Here is a 23,567-nt window from a genome sequence, read left to right on the forward strand (position 1 = left end):
GCAATTAAAACGTCCTAAAATCAGCATTTGTTAAGTGACGGCAAAAAAATGAAACATTTTTAAATAGGTACGGGATATATTCCTTTAACTATCAAACCGTTTTGGGAGCGAACTTGAAATTAAATAAGAAAGATGTCTTCGTTAACTAGATTTTCGTCGTCTATACAAGAAATGACTACATAATGACTAAGGCCTCACACGCGAGTAGTAAAACTAAGTGAGGACAACATCCATCCTTTAATAGGGGCTCGGATGAACATTGAATAATAATAACAACAACGCAGCTGCAAAGACCGTAATAAATCTATCCAACAAAGGCCTTTCTGAGACTGAAACTCTTGTTCTTTCTAAAGGCTTAAATTACTCTGTCACTCCAAAATATATTCCTAAGCTCTAGTTTATTTTACCTACAGAAGAAGCAGCTTAAACCTGGCCACAGGAACATCAAAAAGAATTTAGAATTAAAACAGAACTAATTCTAAATAAAACTTTTAAAATCAAACACAATGCAACCCCCATCGAATCAAGACCAGGCAAAATTATGAGGCTCGTAAAAAGGGCACCTGGCATAGATAATAATCTCTTACTTTATTTTTATCTTATTTCTTATTTGCTTGTGTACACCCCCTTTAGTGAAGTGAATGAATTTTTATTTAAAACCGTCAGTACAGTCCTTTCAAAGTCAGAAAGGCAGGCAGGTTGGTGAAGTAGCGTACATCATTTTCAATCAAACACTTTTTAGTGTTTGTTCATTTAGTGTCGAATAGACTAGAACGATGGATGGACAAGGCCCTAATGGAAATATTTTTATTAGCGCAATATGAACAATCACCCAAAAAAAACTTCTTATTTACCTCGGCGAGGTAATGGTGAAATTTTCGAATAGATGCGGACAGCATCGATCAATAGGAAACATGTTTTTTATTCAACCCCGGGAAATTGTGGGAAACAGCTCTTTTTTCCAGCTATCAAAATATGACAAGAAACATGGCACAAAAACGTCGAGATCTGACAAACAAATGAAATTTCTCCTTATCGATGTTAGTTTCGCATCACCGGGTGGGGCCGCTTTTTCACATTGACTGGCGCAAGCGCACGCACAGTAGAAATGACAGTGGATGATGTACCTATTTTACACTCTGTTTTTTAGGACATGAAGGCACCTTTAAATTTTAGTTCTCGGATATTTGACGCCGAATTTCGATATATTAGCAGCACCTCATTCAAAGCCTCTCTATCTTATCCATCAAAGGAGAATTTGGCGCACTAAATACAGAAATGACTTTTATAACTTCCGCAAATATGAAAACTTATCTATCTATAAATTCCAAAACCACATTTATGTTTTGTATTCTTATTCAATGATCTTCTAAATTACGCAAAACTATTCAACTTTCCTGCACAGAAAACTCTGTATTTTAAAAGAGCGTTTTTAAGATTATTGCACTAAAAATTTATGTTCGCAGTTCAGCTCGTATACGAAGATAATTTCATTTTAACCTCAATATAGCAGAGCAGTTTTATAAAATACGGGCATAAATATTAATATTTCAGGAAAGCATTTTTATAGGACCTTCATTGTTTGTTCATGGTGTCACTATTTAATATCCCATTAAACACCGTATTTTTTTATACAGCACGCGGGGCATAACAGAGAGTTATGCAAATGTATATTTTTACTATTATTTGCAAGCAGTGTTATATTAAAGTATTATTGTTGCAGGAGCAAGTATCAAATCCAAGAAAATAGAAGCGGATACAAAGTGGTCATGTGGCTGGTCATTCGATCATTCGCAGAGGCCGACGTAGGGACCTATAATTGCGTCTCGACGAATTCTTTAGGGAAAGCAGAGGGAACCTTAAGACTTTACAGTAAGTGGCAAAATAACATTTTCCTACTACATCGACACAGATACGAAGGGACCCACTTCTCGACCCTTTTGTAAGATATTTACTTTATTAGTGAACGAGCGGTTTTCAAACTGTGCCGCAGATTTGTCATTGGTTTAAGAGATATAGAGCGAAACAGAAATGATGCGTTTACCGGTACCCCCCGCATTTCAGTTGCCTTTTGCAGGTTGAGTTTTTATGGTTAGCGAAGAAATCTTGAGAACTATCAGAGTTACAAGGTCGCTTGAATGGGAAAACATTTTTAGAAGACCAGTTTATAGCATCATATTTAAGAAAAAAGGAATTTCCCAAAGCTTTAAACTAATCCTCATAGTTAATGTATATTGCATAACGTACTGAGGAGAAGTTTGCATATAATCGACCCAAGTACACCATGACGCTCTTCTTACGGCGAAGGGTTTAGATAACGTAATGCACCTGGATTATTAGGTAACCCCTAGACACTAGCAAAATCCTAAGGTTCAGGAAATAAGATGAAAACCACAGCGAAGCAAATAACGGATTTATTACAGGACTAAATAATTAAGAACAAGAACAGAATAAATAAACAGTACGAATAAACGTTTTACAGAATAAATATGCAAATACAATAGGAAACTGAGTAGAGCGCTATGAAGATTAATTTATTAGTCTGGTTAGTTGTAAAGAAATATCAGGATGAAAACGGTTTTATTTTAATAAGAGAACAGTATTAATATTGAATAATGAGCCAGGGGCGGTACAGACGGATGATGAGTGGACGAGATGTAGGCAACTACTTATGATTTCTACGGTCAATAGCTTCCCAGGGTATTGAAAATAAATGAAGTATTAATTGAACCTGCTACTTAACGAAAGTGATTGTAATATCTGGAATCTTCAGCGCGGAGATTCAACCAGCCGTATGAAAGCCCGCCCAGAGGAAGATATTTACCACCGAGGGCAACTTTTACCGAGTATAATAATCAACCTAAAAAACACAACGCAGGAAGATTATTATTTCGTTTTTCAATAAGCTAAATAACCCACTAGAGTGCACTCCCTTCAGCGGGAAGTTTGCTTTAAAAAAATAATTATGTTTAATTAATCACAATTTATGAAATAAACAGCCCGGAAATTCATCGCGGGCTATGTATTTTTTAACTTCAACGAGAAAAAACATCATGGGAATTTTATTCAAACTGACAAACAAAAATACATAGCACCCCTGGCTCTGTCTTAGTTTGGAAATGCAACGCACTAGTTGTAAAGTCAAATAAGGAAATGTCCTCGCTGAGTCGAGAAGTCTATTGATATGTTAAGTAGGTTTTCGCTGAAGGTGAGCTACACTAATACCGTGGCGCCATCTATGCGTGCCCCAACTTTCTACAGCATTGGGGCTTTGCGGGCAACACTTCTATCCACTGGCGCCATCTATGTGCCATCTAATTCTACGTATCGACAGAGTACCGTTGAACATTTCTTGTTGCATCACCCTGTTCAAGCAGTAATCCGTGCAGATTCATCGTAAGTGCTAAAAATTAATATGGAACGTATGAATCATCATTTTTCTTCCAATAATCAACGGTATCTTAGCAGCGTATTCGAAGTTACGCACCCATGGCCCAACGGCGCCTCCGCCTTATGACATAATTGTGAGGAAGGCATATTTTGAGGAAATCAGGGCAATTGGTTGAGGAAACACTGTCGCAACTAAAGTAGCAATTATCGCCCTTTGGTTGTTAACTACCGGGAACGGGGGTTGATGCAAAGGGTGGATATTTCGTTTGCGCGAGATGCATTCACCACGCTGTCAACATTCATTGTGGATACACCGCAGACAACATTACACATGTATAAACATTACTCATTGTCAGTTTGTGACTCATCCGTGACCTACCCGAATATAATCCAAATTAGAATGTTTCATTTTCGTGTTAATATTTACTTCTCCAGCAGTTTGCTTAGAGTGTTAATTTCAACATATTTCCAAGGACCGTCGTTTCAAACGTACGTGTCGATTCTTCTTAGGCCCTACTACATTCAAGCTATAACATCCTGCAAGAGTTGAAAATAATTAGAGGTTTCCTAGGCATGTCGTCAAATAACAAACGGTATTTCAACAACATATTCAAAGATATGCAGTCACGAGTCACCGGCGCCTCCACCATGCGTCATGGGTATGAGGAGGGTAAGGGGATGGTTTCTAATAAAAGGCACATCTTATCCAATGATCCTTATACATATGTATATTCAGGTAATGGCCAGTTGTAGAGGATACAGTGTCACGGTTGTAGTAGCAATTAGCACCACTTGGGTGCGGATAAACCAATAAAAGGACAAGGGGGGGGTGAAATACATGACCGTTAAGATAGGGTGCAAAATGGCTGGTCTACAATATCTTTACTACATCTCTCAAGTGCTTGGGGGATAACCGGCTATGACACAGTCGACTATAAAGGGTCTCAGCCATGTATTTATACTCGTACCATATTCGTTTTTTAAATATAATTGTAAAATATGCTTTAACGGTTTTCAAAACACTCCGCTTCGTTTCGTATTTTGTAATATGTCGCGCGTGGTTTAAATATCATCTCATACACTTACATATATTATAATATACCGTTTTCGTAGAAAGCATGGGAACCTCTCGTCGTAATAACCTTCCCTTACCATAATATCCCATACTTCGTATAAAAACATCCATCTATAAAAGAAAATCTAATTCTCGCTCCGAAAAGAGGCCTCACTTAATCACCCGGCAGCACTTGGAGGTATGAGCCAATTTTACTTCCCATTAGGTAATCGGAGATTTTTCTCGTGCTGGATAAAAATAGGGCAAAATACCATTAGAGGCACCTTTATCAATATCTTGCTAAGACGCTTTTCAACCTGCCTTATCCCACTGACAGAACTTATCATCCTGTTAATATATCCGCCCTAACACTAGTTACACGACAAAGTGGATACACTAAACCCAGACAAATATCTCGCAAGACACTTTTTAACAAAAGAAAAGTTTGTTAGAAAACTCGCTTTAAACCTTTCCGCTAGCGCTAACTCAGTGTTAGCTGACCGGATGCTACGAAAAGTTAGCGGCAAATGCAGAAGTTGAGTAAAGTGCCATCATATTAGCTACTAAAACTTTATGTAGAGTTATTTCCCCTGGAGGTTTCGTGCCGTTACTTCGCGATCTCAGAAAATTGATTTAGGTTGGATCCATAGTAGTTAAATTACCGCTAAAGGAAATAGTCCGTATTGAGATGAATTACTTAGGGTCCTCTCAGCTATTTTGCTTTTTAGCAATAAAACGAAAAGAGAACTAAAAATTGTTAATGGTTTTTTGTTTTGTTTAGTGTACAAATTTTGCCATTTTTCTTTATTTTGTACGTTGAATTTTACGTCTTTTTGCAGTTAGCCAATGGCAATACATCGGGCTTAGGCCGAATGAAACAGCTTTCGAATTCATAATGCTCCGACGTTTCGGCCTATTTTACGGTCTTCTTTCTCTACGGCTATTTACATTCACATGGACGTTGTCGCTGCTAAAAAATACTGATCCCTTCATCTTTATAAGTCAGCGATCCAAAGCGTTTTGTCCGTTTAGTAATTTCTATTCTCGCATTTTGAGCTTGTTTGGTGAACTTCTTGTTACCGCATTCCCGGAATAAACTTGTCCACAGATGTTCTTACAAATGAAGCTACTGGAACATTTCCCGAGAACGTCATAAAGAAAATTAATAATAATTGAAGGCATGACCCAAGAGCCTTGCCCAGGTTCCTAGGTTTAAACTCTTCAACAAGTTAGGAACCCAGGTATGGTAATTTCTATAAGTTTCAATCTGTTTCTAATGAGATCGATGTTAAGCAAACACTGTTTTGTCGAAAAGTTTTATGTGGGCCGGCAAAGTTCGACTGCGAGACAGAGAAGATTAATTAACAAGCATTAAGCACAACTCCGCTCTATGTCCCGTTATTGAAGGTCTCAATTCCACTACGTCTCTATTGAAGTTCAGTTACTATTCCACTTACAGGTTTCGTACAAGAAAGATTCCAGTTTAAAACCGACCGCTATGTTACGGCCCTATGTATTTCAGCTGATACTTAAAACTTCCACTAATCTTATGCAAATCTCTTAGTTAAGGAGGTTTCAGGCATGCCAGACGCATCAGATTAGCCCCGGCCACTCTTCTAATCCTTATAGGAAAAGACGAAACAAAGGAAGTTTAAGAACTATGCAAATTCAGAGGGAAAAAAACTGGTAATGCACAAGAGCACGAAATCTTAAGAAATACGTAACGCAGTTAGATATCGAATTTCTACCAGGACAGAGGCAGTGTGGGTCAAACGAGGATAAATGACCTTCTTGAATTTTATAAGGGCCGACCTTAATACGAAATTTCAGTCATACAACTAAATTTCACAAAAGGTTTCTAGAGGTTACGACAGAAATCAGACTTAATTTTGATGACATGGGTCGGACATGCGGCCATACAGATATGATGAATCGTTTGTCGCCCTTTGGCGTGGCGCTTATTGAGGAATTTTAAAAGGGCTTTGTCGAGGTTAATGTGTCTAGAGTGACCACTTTATACGTAACCACCATTAGTTATCTGTAACTAGAGCAATATTAATATGCACAACCCTACCCCGTAATGCCGTAAAACAAAGACATGAAATCTGGACCCTAAACGTCACCCTAATGATTAATACGGCGTTGGAAATGGGTTTTCTGAAAATCGCTTTTCCAGTATTTGTTTATGGTAGACATATTCGATGTTATCTAGCATGGCCTGAAACGTTATGACTGCCTTATCTAGATCTCGAATCAGGCCGAAGGGGGGGATGAAAGAGATCTCACGGTATTAATGTCATTTATGCAGCAAAGTAAAGTGGTTATCAAAAATTGTACGCTGGAGGTTGTTTCAATATTACCAAATTCAAAAATACCATGTTTCAAATAGGAAGAATGTTATTAGTATCGTATAATATACGCACTCAGCTTTTCCGGGTATTAATGTTGTTGGCTATAGATATTTAACCAACAAGTGTGGTAATGGCATATCATTGCACGAGATAGTTGCACTAGACCCTGACGCATATGGCCGTTTTCAGACAGAATCCAAGAGGATTGCTGTCCCCTTTCCATGTCCGAAAAATTAAATTAACAGAAAAAAATAAGCAAAGTTTTGAAAAATTATTTTACACGTCACAGCTATTCAAAATTTGTTTTAAACAAATAGTATTCTAGCTTTTGTTAAACAATAAAATAGTGCGTTAGCTTTGTTTTTGGTCTTTGTACCTAACATATTTTCCTCCCCTTGCAATTTGCAATATACAGAACGTTTGAAAATAGTATCTCAAAAATCCAGGGGATAAATTTGTGGATGATTTTAAGGAAAAAATTTTATATGAATATGGGTCTGTTTTCGCTTCCTGTCTGATATACAGGGTGATACATTTTTTGAGTTTTGTCTTAAAAGTCTTTCCAGCATAAATATTTTGACATATTTTTTAAGAGGAAAACGTTACAGAACAAAATTTTTTAATTTGACCAGTAGTGTCTCCATTAATGTGGCCCTGAACCTGACAATTTTATATGAAAAATATGATACCCCATTGGTTTTTAAAAAAATAATAATTTTCTGAACGCTTCATATTTCTGCGAAGAAAAAGGTCTCTTAAATATTTTCCTTCACGTTAACCGTTTTCATGAAAAAATAAATAAAATGCAACAATTTGCAACTGAAAAATCGCATAATTCATTGAATACAATAAGAAATACACCCTGGATTTTTCAAAGATTGATATGTGAAAAAGAGCATCCTTAACACCTTATTAACTCATACTTTTATGAATAACGTAATGTACCTAATTTAGTATTGTAATTTTAATATTAATTAGAATTTTTTTTCAGGAAAATAGTTAACGTTATGAAAAATATTCAAGAGACCTTTTATCACAGAAACATGGAACATTTAGAAAATTATTTTAATTTTTTTAACAAGTAATGTATCATATTTTTCGTTTAAAATGTTCAGTCACGTTAAAGGGGACACCACTGGTGAAATTAAAAATATTGTTTTCCCTTTAAAAGATGTGTCTCTACACCTATTTTATGCTCTTTAATGTTCATAAAAATATATAATGCTGGAATGTATTTATTAGAGAGACTTAAAAAAAAACTTTTTTTGTTACCCTGCATTTCGAACGGGAGGAGAAAACAGACCCATGTTCATTTAAACTTTTTTCTTAAAATCACCCATAGATTCATTCCCTGAATTTTTACGTACTATTATATTATATTACACACTGTATGCATACATACCATAGTTTTCCGCTGACTACAGGTATTCGTCAAGATTCTAGAAGACAATTCAATTTTCCAGAAGGACTACTGCCCCTCTAGGTTCTAAAAAATTATTTTATATTTCACGCTGTTCAAAATTTAATTTATTTTTAATAAATAGTATTCTACCTCTATTATCTTTTTTTGTACATAGCTTACTAATGCAAAAAGATTTACTGCCAAATTTTGTAAGCATGTCGAATACATAGGCAGAAATTCATTCATTTCAATAGATGGAAAAACAAAAAAGTAAATAGGGATGAATCGGCTGTGAAAGACACTCGGTATACTACAATCAGTCCCTACGCCTTACTTTTTTCTATATTTGTTATCGATTCCTGTGGGTGGAGTGTTGGTGGATTTACAGAAGCTTAGGACTAACCTCATCTCCAACTTAACTGCTACTTTGTGCTACGCACGTATTTGCCAGTCCCTTAATAATCAGAGTCTTAATGAAATTAACTAACTTGGGTCCTACTTACTTTCATTGTAACTACATATATCTTAATCTAACTTCTTATTCCCTTTCTTTCTTTGCAGAAATTAAAGTGGGTCCTAATGGCAATCCAAACGAAACTTTAGGAATGATAGGCGGTAAGTTAGCATAACACTAATAACTATTAAGTATACTTACTTTAGAATTAATTACATTAGGTTTTGCTGAACCGGCCAGGGGGCACAGAGAAGCCTCAGGTGGTACATCCACAGCTCCGTCGTTCGTCCTAGTGATCATTTGCTTATTGAGATACTTCATGAGGTGATTCAAAACGACTCAGCACGGGCATGACAAGTGAAACTGAACTGATGATTATTCACTAGTTAGAGACATATCACTGTAAATTGTATATAATAATATCATGGTGGTGTTTAATTATCGTATCAAATATGTATAATGTGAAGGCCAGAACGTCGCAAGGGGGACGTATCGATATCTGCTAGTACTAAGGATTTATGATATTTCATAAAAAATAGTTGTAAAATTTTATTTTTATTGAAGAGTGAGTGAACATAAGATGAAAATTCTAAAACATTTAGAGTACTCAATGGAAATTCACGATCATTCTTGTCCGGGATCAATTTTATGTAAATTTTTGAGCTTAACTAAAACTATTTTTTTCAAAATTTAATAAATAAATAAAGAAAAATAAAATATTCAATGCGAACTATTATTAGTTTTATCAGACTTACATAGTGGTCTTAATACATCTTTTTTCTGTTTAGTTTCTGAGATATGGGCCCTAACTTCATTTTCCTAAAACAATAATCTGATTTTTCGTTGTTATATTTTGAAAGCACTTTTTATCCCCAATTCGATGATCTACACACGATTGAATGTCCCGATGTTCCATTTGGAAAAAAGTTACCATGTTAGGCTTTTTTAAGAAAAATTTACGACTAGAAAAGAAATGAGTTTTCGAAATTGCTCTTCTTATTGGTACTATCCAAATTTATCTTCAGAATATATATTTTTTAATAATATGATGTATTGATATAATGTAGTAAGTCTTTTTAAAACCATATTGGAAATCAAACTCAATTTTTTATAAAAATGTCCGATGATGACTTTATTTGATACGAAACCTAGGAACCTGTAATCGTGAAATACATCACTGAATTATGTATAAAAAGCAATTTCAAAACACTACAAAAAAATCGCAGGTACGTAAATAAAAAATAGAAAAGTATAAAAAATACCGAATCTAAATATCAAGAAGAAAATTTATTGATATCAATGTATGGGCCTCAAAAAAACTAATAAAATTTCGCATTTAATTTTTTTTGGAAACTACACGTTTTGGATTTAGCTCAAAATAACTGTTTTGACACATCGGGTTTTTCCCCAAATTTGTTTAAGCCAAATAAAATTTGGCAATGCTGTTTTCGAAATTTCCTTTACCATTCAATTCAGCATCTTTCATCTCATTTAAATTACCCCCTAAAGAGGTGCGATGAGGTATACCCGTTGACAGTTTCCAATAATTCAAAATTCATAAGGCAAAGAAATTTGTGGAAGCGATTTTGATCCTGATGAAAAATGAATTATAAAAAAGAGATTCCGACGTAAAAATCCAATAATTGATTACTCCTTTATAGAGGTCGGTGCAAATAGTTATTAAAGAAAATTCCATTGGGACAAAACTTAATTCAATGGGACGAATACCCCGCGAAAACAAAATTTTAGTAATTTCATTGATAGTGTGGTGACATTAGTACAAGTCTGATCTGCAGTATGTCCATGGGTAGGGTTCACAACAGTCTTTTCTACCTATTGGTATAGAAAAAAGTCAGTCTTCCTGAAGAATTTATTTTTATACAGATCATTAGATAGGGAGAGTTCAAAAACTACATTTTTAATTGCTGTTTATTTATATGTAAATTTGTTTTAAACGTGTATAGCAGTCGTTTTTATGAAGAATGAATATATTTTTCTAAATTCGTAAACAAAAAACAAAAATTAAAAGGTTTTACAAATACAGAAAACTCATGTGAATTATATCCATGAACATATTGTCGAGACGCGTGTTGTCAACTGATCGCAAATCGGTTTCAGACGTGGTCCGGCATAAATACATTGGATAACTGAAAGATTACTTCACAAATTAATTCAGGATGGCCCGAATTATAATGTTGACACATCTCAATATAAAAAAAATGAAACGATATTTATAATTAAATAATTTTTCTTCAAACACTTAATTTCTGTCTGTGTAACTTGAGAATCTATGTCGAACACTGAAGGAGTTTGCAGCGAATTCAGTGCCCACATATCAACAGTAACTAATTTTTCCATTAATGTAATCGTTACGTTGTTCACTCCATAGGAATAATTAGTATTTCCAGAAAATCAGACTGTGAAACTTTCTCTGTAGGTAAAAGTTTAGTTATCATATTACAGAAACCCGAAATGGAATGACAGTGAAACCCATTATGTGTTTGCTTCCAGTTTTGTTTCAACAAAGTCTTGATGAGTGAAATGTCAGTCTTGAGACAAAATACCGTTTGAGAAAATCGTACTTCGATGAGCTTTATTGGTTGGCTGTTGTAGCAAAGTCTTCGATATTTTGTGCCAATTAGTGTAGCATTTGGAGCTGTAAAGCGGGCAATAAAATCCCTATTGTAATTACTGCCAAGATTTTGTATATTTTATGTGTTTTAATTGCCCAGATTTGTCGATAGTTAATTTATTCTTTAGAGACCTTATTGGCAGTAATTTATGCATTTAATACATTTATATTTTCCAAACGAGTTAACGCTTTCCAGCTCACCTAGTAATATCTGCATAATTCCCACATACATAGATAATTTGCGATTCAATATGCCCATTGGGGCAGATTTATAAAGACAAGCTGCATGGCAAGCATGGTTACTGCAAGAACGTCTCTACTATTGACTATACAGGGTGAGTCTTTTGCGATGTTTAGTGAGGGGTGAAAGAAATCTCGAAAACTAGCAGAGATACAAAAAAGTTAAAAGGGGGCAAGAATTGTAGTTCTGGGGAATCAATTTAAAGCCACTATTTTTTAAATAGGAAGCATAGTAGATTAAGGCTTCTCTTGAAGGTCTTTTTCTAAGCTTTGAAACGTCACTAGTAACAATATAGATGTTTTTTAAAATGCCGGGCTACAGCCATTTTTTTAATATATTGCCAAGTTTTAATGTCGTGTGCCCTGGAATCAAGCAGATTTACTTATTTTTGTTCACAACAATTATTGGAAAGCTTCATGTAAGCTAAAAATTTATTTATTTTTCTTGCACACTTATTTTTTTTTAGCTGCATAATTTCTTGTAATAAAAACAGAGTTTTTTTCGCAACAACACTGAGATATGTTATGTTAACTATAAAATATATGTTGTCAAAAAAATCCATTTTAATTGCAAAAAGTCATTCAGAAATTTTTTTTAAATATTTTCACAAAAAGTCAAAATTTTTAGCTTACATAAAGCATTTCAGGGAGCGTTTTCAACGAAAATATACGACTCTAAGTGACTCCACTACGTTAAAATTGGACTTTAAATCTAAAAAATGGCTATAAGTTCGCTATTTTGAAAATTTTATTATTGATATCGCTTTAAAGCTTAGAAAAGAACCTTTTCAATGAAGTTATAATCTATTCAGCTTTCTATTAAAAAAGTAAGTTTGCGACATATCCCAAAAATTACGAGAAAAAATTTAATCATCTGACAAATCTGATAAGCAATAAATTCAAAATTATCCAAAACCACTAGTAAACTCTGTATTTGTTCTTAATACTCCACTTAAGCGAATTTGTAACTCATCTAGTTTCCGAGATCAATTCATCAAACAAATTAAAAAAACTCACCCTCTATATTATGAAGAAGTCAATTTTTTATATAGGTCGTCCCAAAACGAGTAAGTTACTTAAGCACACGGAACCGTTAAAGATACAGGCGCAAAATATGATATTGGTATAACTGGGTAGTGATATCAGAGTGAGTAGCCACATTTATTTTTTGTGGTTCATTCACTTAACAGTGTTTTTAAACAGCAGAACTCGTTGGAGCTTACATTACTACTCATATTTAAGCCCTCGTATTTTTTCGAAACGATATATTCCACTTTTTCATAAAGTCAAAAGTCCCTTCACCTGTCCACAAGGTCAAGTTGTTTAATAATGACTAAAGTTTCTTGCACTGTTTTCATTTCCGACGCCGTTTTAGTACGGGCGTGCAATAAAGTTCCTTTACCGCACGCATTTGTAAGCTAAAAGCGGCATTGTCAGCTCGCCTAAAGCTGCTCAAAGTGAGCCATTTTGTATTATAGTTACATAGATATCAATTAAATGCTTCTTTATCAAAATTATGTAGCTCGGTGCTGATTTAAACTCATTAGATGCCAAAAACCTAAATTTGTTACAAATTTATCATATTATACTGTAGAGTTAACGTACTGTTTAATACATACATATTATTTGATATCAGTAAATACTGTTGTCGTGTAAATTGAAACTTGATTATTTCCGAAATTGTATTAATAAGTAGATCTGTGATATTAATTGTAAATTTATAGCTTGCTTAAGTTTCCTGCCCTTGCTCAACTGCAAAGTAGGTTATAGTTGCATGTTGTTTGATAGTCGATGAGGTATTTATTTCCTTTTTTTATTTTTCATTTTATTATTCATCTTTCTTTTCATACATTCTGCACTCAAACATCAGAAATTAATTAATAGCGCGAAATAGATCAATTTTTCTGCGAAAGATTTTCTCCATTCCTCCATAACTACAATTGCGTCACCCAAGTTCAATATTTCTCACATTTAAAATTCAATTTTAAGTTAAAATTAAATTTAGCGTGCCATGAAATTGTTCAGGTTAATTTATTATCGTACGAAATCAACTGTAGAAACACTTCATGTAAGCTAAAAAGGGTACTTGTGTAAGTTAGTTACGAGTTTTCGTCAAAACTGAAGTATTTCGTAGTTGATCTAATACGATAATAAATTGACATGCAGGAATTCATCGCACATTATGTTTAACGTCAATTAACATTAAAACTGAAAAATAGCTGTATGTCTACCATTTAAAAAAAGTTTATGTCATGTCTCAAAGATGACAATTGACAAAATAGATCTGTTTAATCTAATAAGATAAGTTTTCTTCAAACTTTATACAGGGTGTTTTCGAACTACATGTAAAAAATTTACGGGCATGATCTTCGATTGATTTTAAGTAAGAAATGTCTAATAAACATATGTATGTCCGCAAATGCTTTGTTTCTAAGATACAGGGTGTTGAAATGTAACAAGAGAAAACGGTTTTATTCAATATTTCAAAAATGACTCAATTTTAATTTTAGCACACGATTATGTAGTAAAAAGCACAATATTTACACTTGTTTTACTTCTCTTGTTCTTTTTGATAGGGGCACTCCTTTTCAAAGAAAACAGAATTTTTTAGAAGAATGCTTTAATGATTAATTATAAAAATTGTTGAAAATGACCATAGTGGTTTTAATATGTATTAATGTTTACTATCTTGTTTATGGCTGTGGCAGTAAAAAGCAAAAAGAACAAGAGAAGTAAGACAAGTATAAATATTGGGCTTTTTACTACATAATCGTGTGCTAAAATTGAATCACCCAAATTATGTCATTTTGAAAATATCGAATAAAACCGTTTTTTCTTATTACATTTCAACACCCTGTATCTTGGAAACAAAGCATTTGCGGACATATGTTTATTGGACATTTCTTACTTAAAATCAATCGAAAATTACGCCCTTAGATTTTTTACATGTAGTTAGGAAACGCCCTGTATATGCTTAAATTCCTTAAACCAACTATAATGCAGCTGGTTTGATTATCATCAGGAAAATACATTTTCTTCTAAATATCTAGGGAGAGATGAATTTTAAAAAAAATTAATTTAATTTTGTTAATTTACATTACTTCCCTAAAACCGGAAATCTTTGCCTGTTTAACCAACTTTCTACCTTTCCTAGTTATCAAGAAGATCAACATATTGCACATCGAAAAAACTCGCCCCGTATAGCACCTATGTACCTTCTTTCATTGTAACTGCGCTTTACGTGTTATTGTATAAATACGTTAAGATGTTACTACTAGTAACGTATAACATACTAATTACTAGTTTGAAGTAATATACTAGTTACTTCTAGTAACTGGTTATTATGAATAATAAAACTTTCCAAGCTTTTACGGATGTTCAAAAATGTCATAAAGTACCTTTTGAAGCTTTCTAATTAGGTGGTGCCTACTACGTGATTTCATTTCAAGTATCTGCTATGGCGATTCAAGTATCAAGAGCAGTAAGAATGTTTTCCTGATCAAAGCCAAAAAAATCAGTAAAATGTTTGATGTTTGAGATCAGTAGAACCCTTAATGTCCGCGATGCTCATACATGCAATTCTTTATATGACCGTTGCTGCATATTTATAACATTGATGCAGTATTTTTTAAATTTCTGTTTTATGCACCCGAATTTGTTTTCAGGTATTATGGCTATTTTTTGCTGCATCATGTTCCAAACATTTCGTTATTATTTTACTACATTTTACTATCTTTATAGTAAACGATAAGCAAATATTTTACCGTTTTGTTAGCCTAATGATTTGTAAAAAGCGCCTAACTATCTTCTAGAGATACGATTAATACCTCAAATATAACAGGCCGTACCAAAAGACAATTTAAGTTCGCTGATGTAAAATAGTCCTAAGCACTTTTGAGTTCGATTCTTGATTTCCTGACATTGAGGGTTTGAACTAATGGAAAGTCATAGGCGTGCAGAACTAGAAATAAACTTTGACACAGTTTTTTATAATCTATTAATGACACTCGTTTCAAAATTTGAAAATTTTTGGTCATGCCTTGACTACGCCACTGATTTCTATAAAAATAACGACAGCTTCGAGTATATTTTTGATTTCAGGTAATAGATGGTTTGAACTAGTAAAAAATAATAGGCGTTCACATTCGTTCTTAAAATTCCGTGTGGGTACGCCACTGCATTTCTCTGAAAATAATAACAGCTTCAAGTGTGTTTGTGATTTTGTGTAATCGGGGATTGAACTAATGAAAGTCATCAGCATGTAGGACTCAAAATAAACTTTCACATCATTTTTCAAGCATTATTTCCTCTTGTTCTAAAAATGTAAAAAAGTCCTAAAAGAGAATACACTAATTGATCCGCATCATTTTTTGGTTACTATTTTATTAAGTGCTTAATTCAAAAAGTAAGGGTAAGTACGTACGCATTGTAATGTAATGTATATAAATACTGTCTCATAAGGTCTATAACTGTTACCTTCTATTCATATAAAATGGTAAAATTGGTAAATAATACTGGAATAAAACTTTATTGCCTATACATATACTTAAGGGATGACTGCAAATCTTACTCTTTAGTGTCATTGTGCGAGTCCAATTATTGTCATGTAAGTAAATGTAAGCAGCAATTCTTGTAAAAAAATAGTAATAACTAAGATTTTGAAATAAATTCCAAGTTTGTCAACCAGGTAGTTTTTGATTTTAACCAAGCGCATGCTCAACTTATTACAACAATAGAAAAATCTCATTGTTTCGAATGAGTTTGGTTTCAACGTCACACTGCTATATGCTGTTCCAACTTGTTTAATTTCTAAACCCGCCATGAAATCGGTTAAATAATATAAAAAAATAAAATAAATACTATTTGTAAAATATTAGACATCTGAAATATGGTACATATTGCGCGTTCAACAGTTGTAACTTTTAAGCTGCTCGAATTATGGCAAAATTGGTTTTACACTCCATCTTAGTTTTTAAAAAAATTATAACACAAAATTTGACATCTGTCAAACAGCAACAAGGTTTGACATAGGACGATAATCAACCTTTTGACAGATGCTAAATTTGACATTCGGGTTTGTTACAAAAACTAATAGCACGCTGACTGTCTAATTTTGAGATGTGCCTCGAGCAATTCCGTATTCGCATATCATATTGACGCATTTTGATCACTCCTTAATAAAAATATTATGAATAGCATATAATTATGCCGACAAAATACAAACAATGTGGATTGTTCTCTGCATGATTATTGTGACGATTATATTCGCCAATGGTACCCATTGCAAAAAAAGTATACGGATTTCCCAGACACCCGGATAATCATTTAAAATTAAATCACGCGGCGGCTGTAGGTACTCTCCGAATATTCATACATATTTTAGCAGTAACATTCTTCAGGGCGCAGTATTAGTTCCGTTAAATTTGGGAATTACCCTAAGATGCATCTTCCCAAAAATGTACACACCTAAAGTTTTGTAAACAATTAAGCGTTTTAAAATTATGCTTTTGGTGAGGGTCTCCAAACACCAAGGCTGTTAGAGAATACTGCCTGGGGTCTTTAGGAAGCAAACTAGCCCGGACTATACTGGTGGCGGTACCGCTCCTAGTATGGTACAACATACGACACTTACCACGCCTTCGTAATATTCTTGAGCTGTACCAATCATACAGCATGCTCCTTGAGCATCAATTAGCATTTATTACAGTTATTCAACTATTCCTGTATTCGAGACCCAGCTGGCCGGTCGGGAAATCCCAGATACCCAGTTATTACAAAAAATCTTATTCTCGAGCAGTAGGTAGTGGCAGTACTAATTGCAACTTCATGCTTCTGTCAACAAAAACTGTACCGAAAAGAGAGGACTATAGTCAGCATTGACCATAAAACAAGCAATTTGCGACTTTTTTTATCAAGTATCAGAATATACATACACAAACAAGTAGTACGACCAGTACTCAGTCGGATGTCGGAGAGTTAAAACTAATGATTAGCATTTTCCGATTCCATAACGAAATAATAATGATATTTGAATAATTGATGAATTAAATCGACCAAGAGTTGTCAGATCGGTTAGTCATTTTGCGCTGTACCAGAATACAAGTTTTCTGTAGTTATTGTTAGTGATGGGTAATGCTTAAGTGACCCTTTTGGATCATTACTCAGACGGGTGAAGATTGTTTTTCGTCAGAATGGTAAGTTTAAGTTCAATCACTTAAGTGGTTTTTATCAAACTGGAATATGAATCACTAACACAAAAAAAATGTATCTGAGTGATTTTGACCATTATGGTCATATATATCCTATAATGCAAGGGATATAATGAAGTGATGAAATTTTGTTTAAATTGTCGGTTTACCTAGATACTTAGAAAAATATCAGTAGAGATTTCTTGACTAGACTATGTAGAAAGACGTCATGCCTACCTCGAAACATGTTCGGGTTTTTTTCAATATCTTGCTTAATGCACTAGGAAACGAGTTATTTTTAGAATTGCCTTCCTATAATTATGGACCTTTAACTCTTGACAAAAAATTTCATATCAAGCACATGGTGATTCATGTAGCTCGTTTCTTAGAAACTTTCGGCAAGAAAATAGTTTTTCACTAGTGCACAGCTGGTGCAACTAATGTCGACATCGAAATATCAAATGAAACATCCGGAATCGTGTTTAAATGCAAAGAAGAAATTATAAGCACTTTTCGTGTAGCATAGTTTATTCTGATTTTCGACTGCTTCCCAGATAAAGACGTTCAAAATGTGACACATTTTGCACTTGGAAGAGCCATCTTACAAACGATCTGAATTATGCTGAAATGAGTTTGACATTCCTATCTTAACTTTTCAAGATGAATAGAACTACAAAATTTGACATTTGTCAAATAATTTGACACATGTTAAACAGTTTGATATCTGTCAAATTTGAAGTTGAAACTCATCTGGAAAAGAGAGGAATGTGAAAATCATTCTGGCATAACTCATACGGTTCACAAGTTACGAGTCTGAAAAGAGCTGATTCCATAGAGCCAAATTTCAAATGTCATCATCTTCAAGGCAGTTGAAAATCGACACACAGTAAGCTGCTCGAAATATTTAAACATTTTTGAAATTGGAAAAGTTTGGAGATTTACAGATTATTTAATTTGAAATTTACATGTTGCCATTAGTTTCAGATACAATTGACAACTCTGCACTAGTGAATCTACTTCTATGAGAAAGAACGTGGTCTAATATGGCCGTATACAACATTGGACGATGTTATCTTTTTCAATTCCTCAATTTTCTAACGAACAGGTAAAGTGAGTTATCCTGTATAGCAAGAGAAATGTGCCACAGAAATCTCCCGCTGCTATAAGATTGAACATAAGTCATTGACAACAATTTCGAAAAATTCAGAGTTCCTGCTGTATTTGGCAGGGTTGCTTGTGAAAACGACACATTTCTCCCATCGTTTGACGTCATTCTTTAAAAACAAATGCTAAACGCAACGTTGTCATTTTCTGCTGGTTAAAGTTCCTGTTTCCTTGTTAAATCTTTCATAGAGAATTTTATGTGATATTTGGATTATAATTAAATAATCACGAAATGGGATGAAATTCGGCAAATTTGATGTTCAAAACGACAATCTTCTAGCACCATCAAACAACGTACTCGTGAAAATTGCACTTTATTAATGAAGGTAGCTGGTTCCTACCTGAGGGGATTTACGATACCCAAAGGGGTTTATTAGTCATCACAAATTCTTTTGGCACGCTCTTAGGTAGGCAGTTTATCATACTTCTAGAAGACTCGCTTTGCAGTATCTTGCCTAGCACAACTTGTGTAACTATATTTTTCCCACAAAAAATATAAAGTACCGTCTCCTGAAGATTATTTGATATTCTTTTATGTTACAGAAAACAAAAAACTTCACTGGGAAACTTTCTTCCTGCAAGACATCTACAAGTGATAATAAGTGCAACATCAGTGTAAATTTCCATGAAATTGAGTGAAGCAAGAGAACGGTCATTACGCGTGGATTTCTTTTAATTTATTTATAATTATTTTAAGTGCGATAAGTGACCTAAAAATGTTGACCTCTTCTGTGATATTACTATTATTATTAATTTCTCTGGGAATTCCAGTCTTAGGAGAATTTAAGTACGTCATTTACTCACCACGCGAAGCAAGGAACTCAAATCCAAATTCCTACGTTAACATTAACCAAGGATCCCTTCAAAGCCCCTGTCCGTCGGTGTTCCAGTACCAAAACGATGCAAATGGGAATTTGTTTGGTTCGGTCAGGGTGGATCAGACAGATTCTGGAGGGAAGATTCAGCTGGATATTGAACTATCGGTTGGCAACAGCGTTCAGGCAGGCACCATAAGTTTCTAATTAAATTAATTAGTATTAGCTGATATTAGGTTTCGAAGTATCTATGCAAATAAGAGTTCTGTTACTAAGGACGTACCTACATAGAGTGACCCAGTTTTTTGCATTTCATACAGGATTAATCAGCGAAGCAACACCCCCCTTTAAATCGCAAACAAATAGAGAAATAGAAAATAGAGAAAAAAATTCATATAAGTGAACATACAATTTTTTACTGATACTTTCAAATATACAGAGTCACTTACATTGAAATTGAGTGGGTTAATTCCATTTTTTAAATGCAACATTTAAATTATGGCTCCAATACTGGGTGTCCCGTTTAACTGGAATTCCCTTCCAGATCCCTCGATCTACATTCTTTTAAATATCAATCAGTGAACTAAACAACTGGTACATAATAACGATAACAAGAACTATTTCTGTTTTATCGATGGATAATAATACATTTTACTCTGCAGGGCTACAATGGCAAGATAGTGCTGGCGGAAGATCGACAGAAAGTGATAAATGACATTATGAATAGACAGACTATTTACTACAAAGTACTATTCCCAGCTTGGCAAAACATCGCTCCTAAAATAACTAAAATTTCCGTTAATGGAAATTTGATATGTAGCGGTCCTAGTATCCCTAGTAAGTACTAGACTAAATCTGTAAGTGTTAACTTTGGCGCAATAATCTGACAAAGCATCATATTTTCCCGATTTTGCACTACTTGGCCACACGTTTGCGTGTAAAGATTCTACCACACGTTAATATTTGATCAAACTTATCGAAGACAGCAAACACGGTAATTAAATCATAGTGTCCGAATACCCTGTGGTGATTTGCCGGCGATAAATGGTACATTACAGTATCTGATACTGCCGTCTCTCGGGATACTCTTCTTACATAAATTGAAGCTTTGTAAGCTATTCACGTTTAACAAAAATTTCCTTTTGAGGATATTCAGATTAAAACTTTTCCAACTGATGCCCTATATGTTCGTTCCTGCGGTTTCAGTTCAAATGGTACCTATTCTGACGATAATAAACCTCCATCATAAGCTTAGCTTAGATGTTACCCCGCTTACTTCGTCTTCAGACCCCACAATAGACGGCTCACCGAATTTCAACAATCTGCCCTCCTTATCACCAAATTCTCAAGCATCAGGTAAGTATTAAGCAATTATTGATTTTTTGCAAATTTACAAACATTTATTCTTCAGATTTTCCCTTTGATGTGAGAGGGGACAACTACCCATTTAGTTCTTCCAGCAATGTTTACATCGTAGATATAAACCGCGGACAAGAAAGTTCCTCTAATCCTTTTTTGAACGTGAAAAATCCCTATGAATTTAGACCTGCGGGAACTCCCCCTCCAGGTGGCATTCAGTCCATCAATACGAAAAATCCCTACCAATTTAATCCTGCAGGAACTCCCCCTCCGGAAGGCATTCAGCCCATAAATGTAAAGAATCCCTACCAGTTTAAACCTGCAGGAACTCCCCCTCGGAGACGCCCTCACATTCCTCCCCCTCCGTCTGATGCTAGTCTTAGTCAAATCAATCCTAATAATCCATTTTTAACTGGTCTCTCAACTCCTCAGCCTTCAAGGAGTGGAACAGAAGATGTAGGAAGTACGTAATACTGAGTTTATACAGTGTATCACATATAACACAATGCGTAGCATAATTAGCTTTATGATTGATACAGCGTATAGGATATACGTAACAAATAATGTTTCAGTTGACGGAAATCTCTTCTTCAATCAAAGGGATGAAGAATCTCCTGTTGCAATCATACCTACGACAGAAACATCTCATATACGCGATCCTACGGTAATAAGGTAAGCGTAGGGTAATATAATGTACTACCGAGTCCATAAGTGCGATGTTCAAATATTTCTTAAGGTTTACCTACTATTGGATTATGTAATAAAACCCTAAAATCCGAACTAAAAATACAGGATGATTCAAAAATGCTTTGACAATCTTCAGAAGGTGATTGTTGGCATTGCAGATAGAAAGTTCTGACAAATAACGGTCTTTGGCAAAAAGGTACAGAGCGTTAAAATTTATTTAAACAAATTTATTAATTTCTGCAAAACCGCTACTGTGACTATCATCAGAGACGCACTGGCATATTTGACCTATAAAATTCTCCGTTTTAAATGTAGTTTTAGTGTTGTTTAATTCTCTTTTTTAAAAGTCTAGAGATTCTTCTAATGTAAAATTCATCATATTCACAAAGAATTAAATTAAAACTTTCCTGAATTTTCCCTTCCTAAAATTTGTCAACGTACCTTGAATCATCCTGTACAATAAGTATGAAATTTTACAGCACTGCCACCGACGCAAACGACATTTGTGGAAAACCTATAACAACTAATCAGCTCATTGTTAACGGAGAAACAGTTCCAAGAGGGGCTTATCCTTGGCTGGTTGCCATCTTCAGACAACTAGAAAATCTTAGTCTTAGTTACATCTGTAGTGGATCTCTGATATCTGATCGACATGTAGTTACAGGTAATATTTTAAATTCTAACGTTTCTTTATTAAATGTTGTGAATATTCTATCACTTCTTTTTAAAAAAACCGGTAGGGCGCCTCCACCACTCTAGCAAGAATCCTATAAATTTGTCCCGTACCAAACGTGTCAGCATTTTTTATTCAAACACTAAATACTTTTTCAGCTGCACATTGTGTTAAGTTGGAATACAGACGAGTAAAACCCAATGAAATTGTTTGCATCTTTGGCAAGCTAAATATAAGAAAATGGGTTGTGGCCCCTGGAGAGACCATGTTGGAACCTGAAACTGTCACTGTTCATCCTGGTAAGTAATTTTCTACAAAAATGAACCCATTCAAAGGTATATTAACTTGTTTTAACTGGGTCGTGCTGTTTACTCCAATACGATTTAACGAACAGTGAAAATAGAATTTAAAACACTTTCTTAACAGAATGGTAGATACGTATTATAGTGTAAGTACATACCCGCTCCTTGTGCATATTTTTTTTCCTATTCGCAGAGTACCAACCTGGTAAAGCTGACGCAGACATCGCTATCATTACTTTCCAGGATCCGATACCATTCAGCAAAACCATAATACCATTATGTTTGTGGCAAGGCAGCACTGACTTGAAGCAAATTGTTGGCAATATTGGAACTGTTGTAGGGTAAATTACACATTACAATTAAATAGTAAGAAAACAGCAATTAGGATGTAAATTTGCAGTTGGGGCAGAAACGAAAATGGAGACCTCAGTTCGGCAGAACCCCGACAAGTCAAGATGCCTGTTGTAGACCAATTAGAGTGTCTGAAAGGCAGTACCTCAACAGTAGGACAGGCTTTGGTGGAGATCATTTCGAGAAACACATTTTGCGCAGGTAATAATGAACTTGTTCTTTTCTTCTGTGTTTTCAAAACAATAAAACGTGGTTTTAGGTTTCAGAAATGGATCAGGCCCATGTAATGGAGACAGCGGATCCGCCTTTCTTTTGAGAAAAAATGATGTGTTTTATCTCAGAGGTATCGTTTCAACGGCTCTATCAGACGTCACGCGCAAATCTTGTAATTTGCAAGAATACGTAGTATTTACGGATGCCAGCAAATATTTAGATTGGATTATGAGCATTGTGAGGTCGACTTAAAAGGAATATATTACAGTGCTTCATTTTTAAAATTCATTAA

At 34.5% G+C, this 23,567-nt stretch overlaps 2 protein-coding genes across 3 annotated transcripts in view; both read left to right on the forward strand.

Annotated features, from left to right (window-relative positions):
- LOC136412633 (lachesin-like) overlaps positions 1-9,198 on the forward strand; it is a 204,739-nt gene extending 195,541 nt beyond the window's left edge. Inside the window, exons 8-10 of the mRNA XM_066395764.1 lie at positions 1,724-1,872; positions 8,759-8,812; positions 8,873-9,198. Of these exons, the coding sequence (XP_066251861.1) occupies positions 1,724-1,872; positions 8,759-8,812; positions 8,873-8,979 (310 nt within the window). The 3' untranslated portion in view covers positions 8,980-9,198. The remainder of the gene's footprint in view (positions 1-1,723; positions 1,873-8,758; positions 8,813-8,872) is intronic.
- Positions 9,199-17,436: 8,238 nt separating this feature from the next.
- On the forward strand, positions 17,437-23,559 carry LOC136412632 (uncharacterized). 2 transcript variants are annotated; one of them, XM_066395762.1, is made up of 12 exons: positions 17,437-17,717; positions 18,690-18,816; positions 19,419-19,876; positions 20,353-20,527; positions 20,897-21,046; positions 21,102-21,512; positions 21,622-21,721; positions 22,216-22,400; positions 22,568-22,708; positions 22,905-23,052; positions 23,112-23,263; positions 23,322-23,559. In XM_066395762.1, exons 3-12 carry the CDS (start codon positions 19,592-19,594, stop codon positions 23,525-23,527), a joined length of 1,953 nt encoding a protein of 650 aa, XP_066251859.1. In that variant the 5' UTR covers positions 17,437-17,717; positions 18,690-18,816; positions 19,419-19,591; the 3' UTR covers positions 23,528-23,559. The 2 variants fall into 2 exon arrangements, with proteins under 2 accessions (XP_066251859.1, XP_066251860.1); XM_066395763.1 differs by lacking the exon at positions 18,690-18,816.
- The last annotated feature ends 8 nt before the right edge of the window (positions 23,560-23,567 follow it).

The sequence above is a fragment of the Euwallacea similis genome, chromosome 12 (assembly GCF_039881205.1).
Source record: "Euwallacea similis isolate ESF13 chromosome 12, ESF131.1, whole genome shotgun sequence".
NCBI lineage: Eukaryota > Metazoa > Arthropoda > Insecta > Coleoptera > Curculionidae > Euwallacea > Euwallacea similis.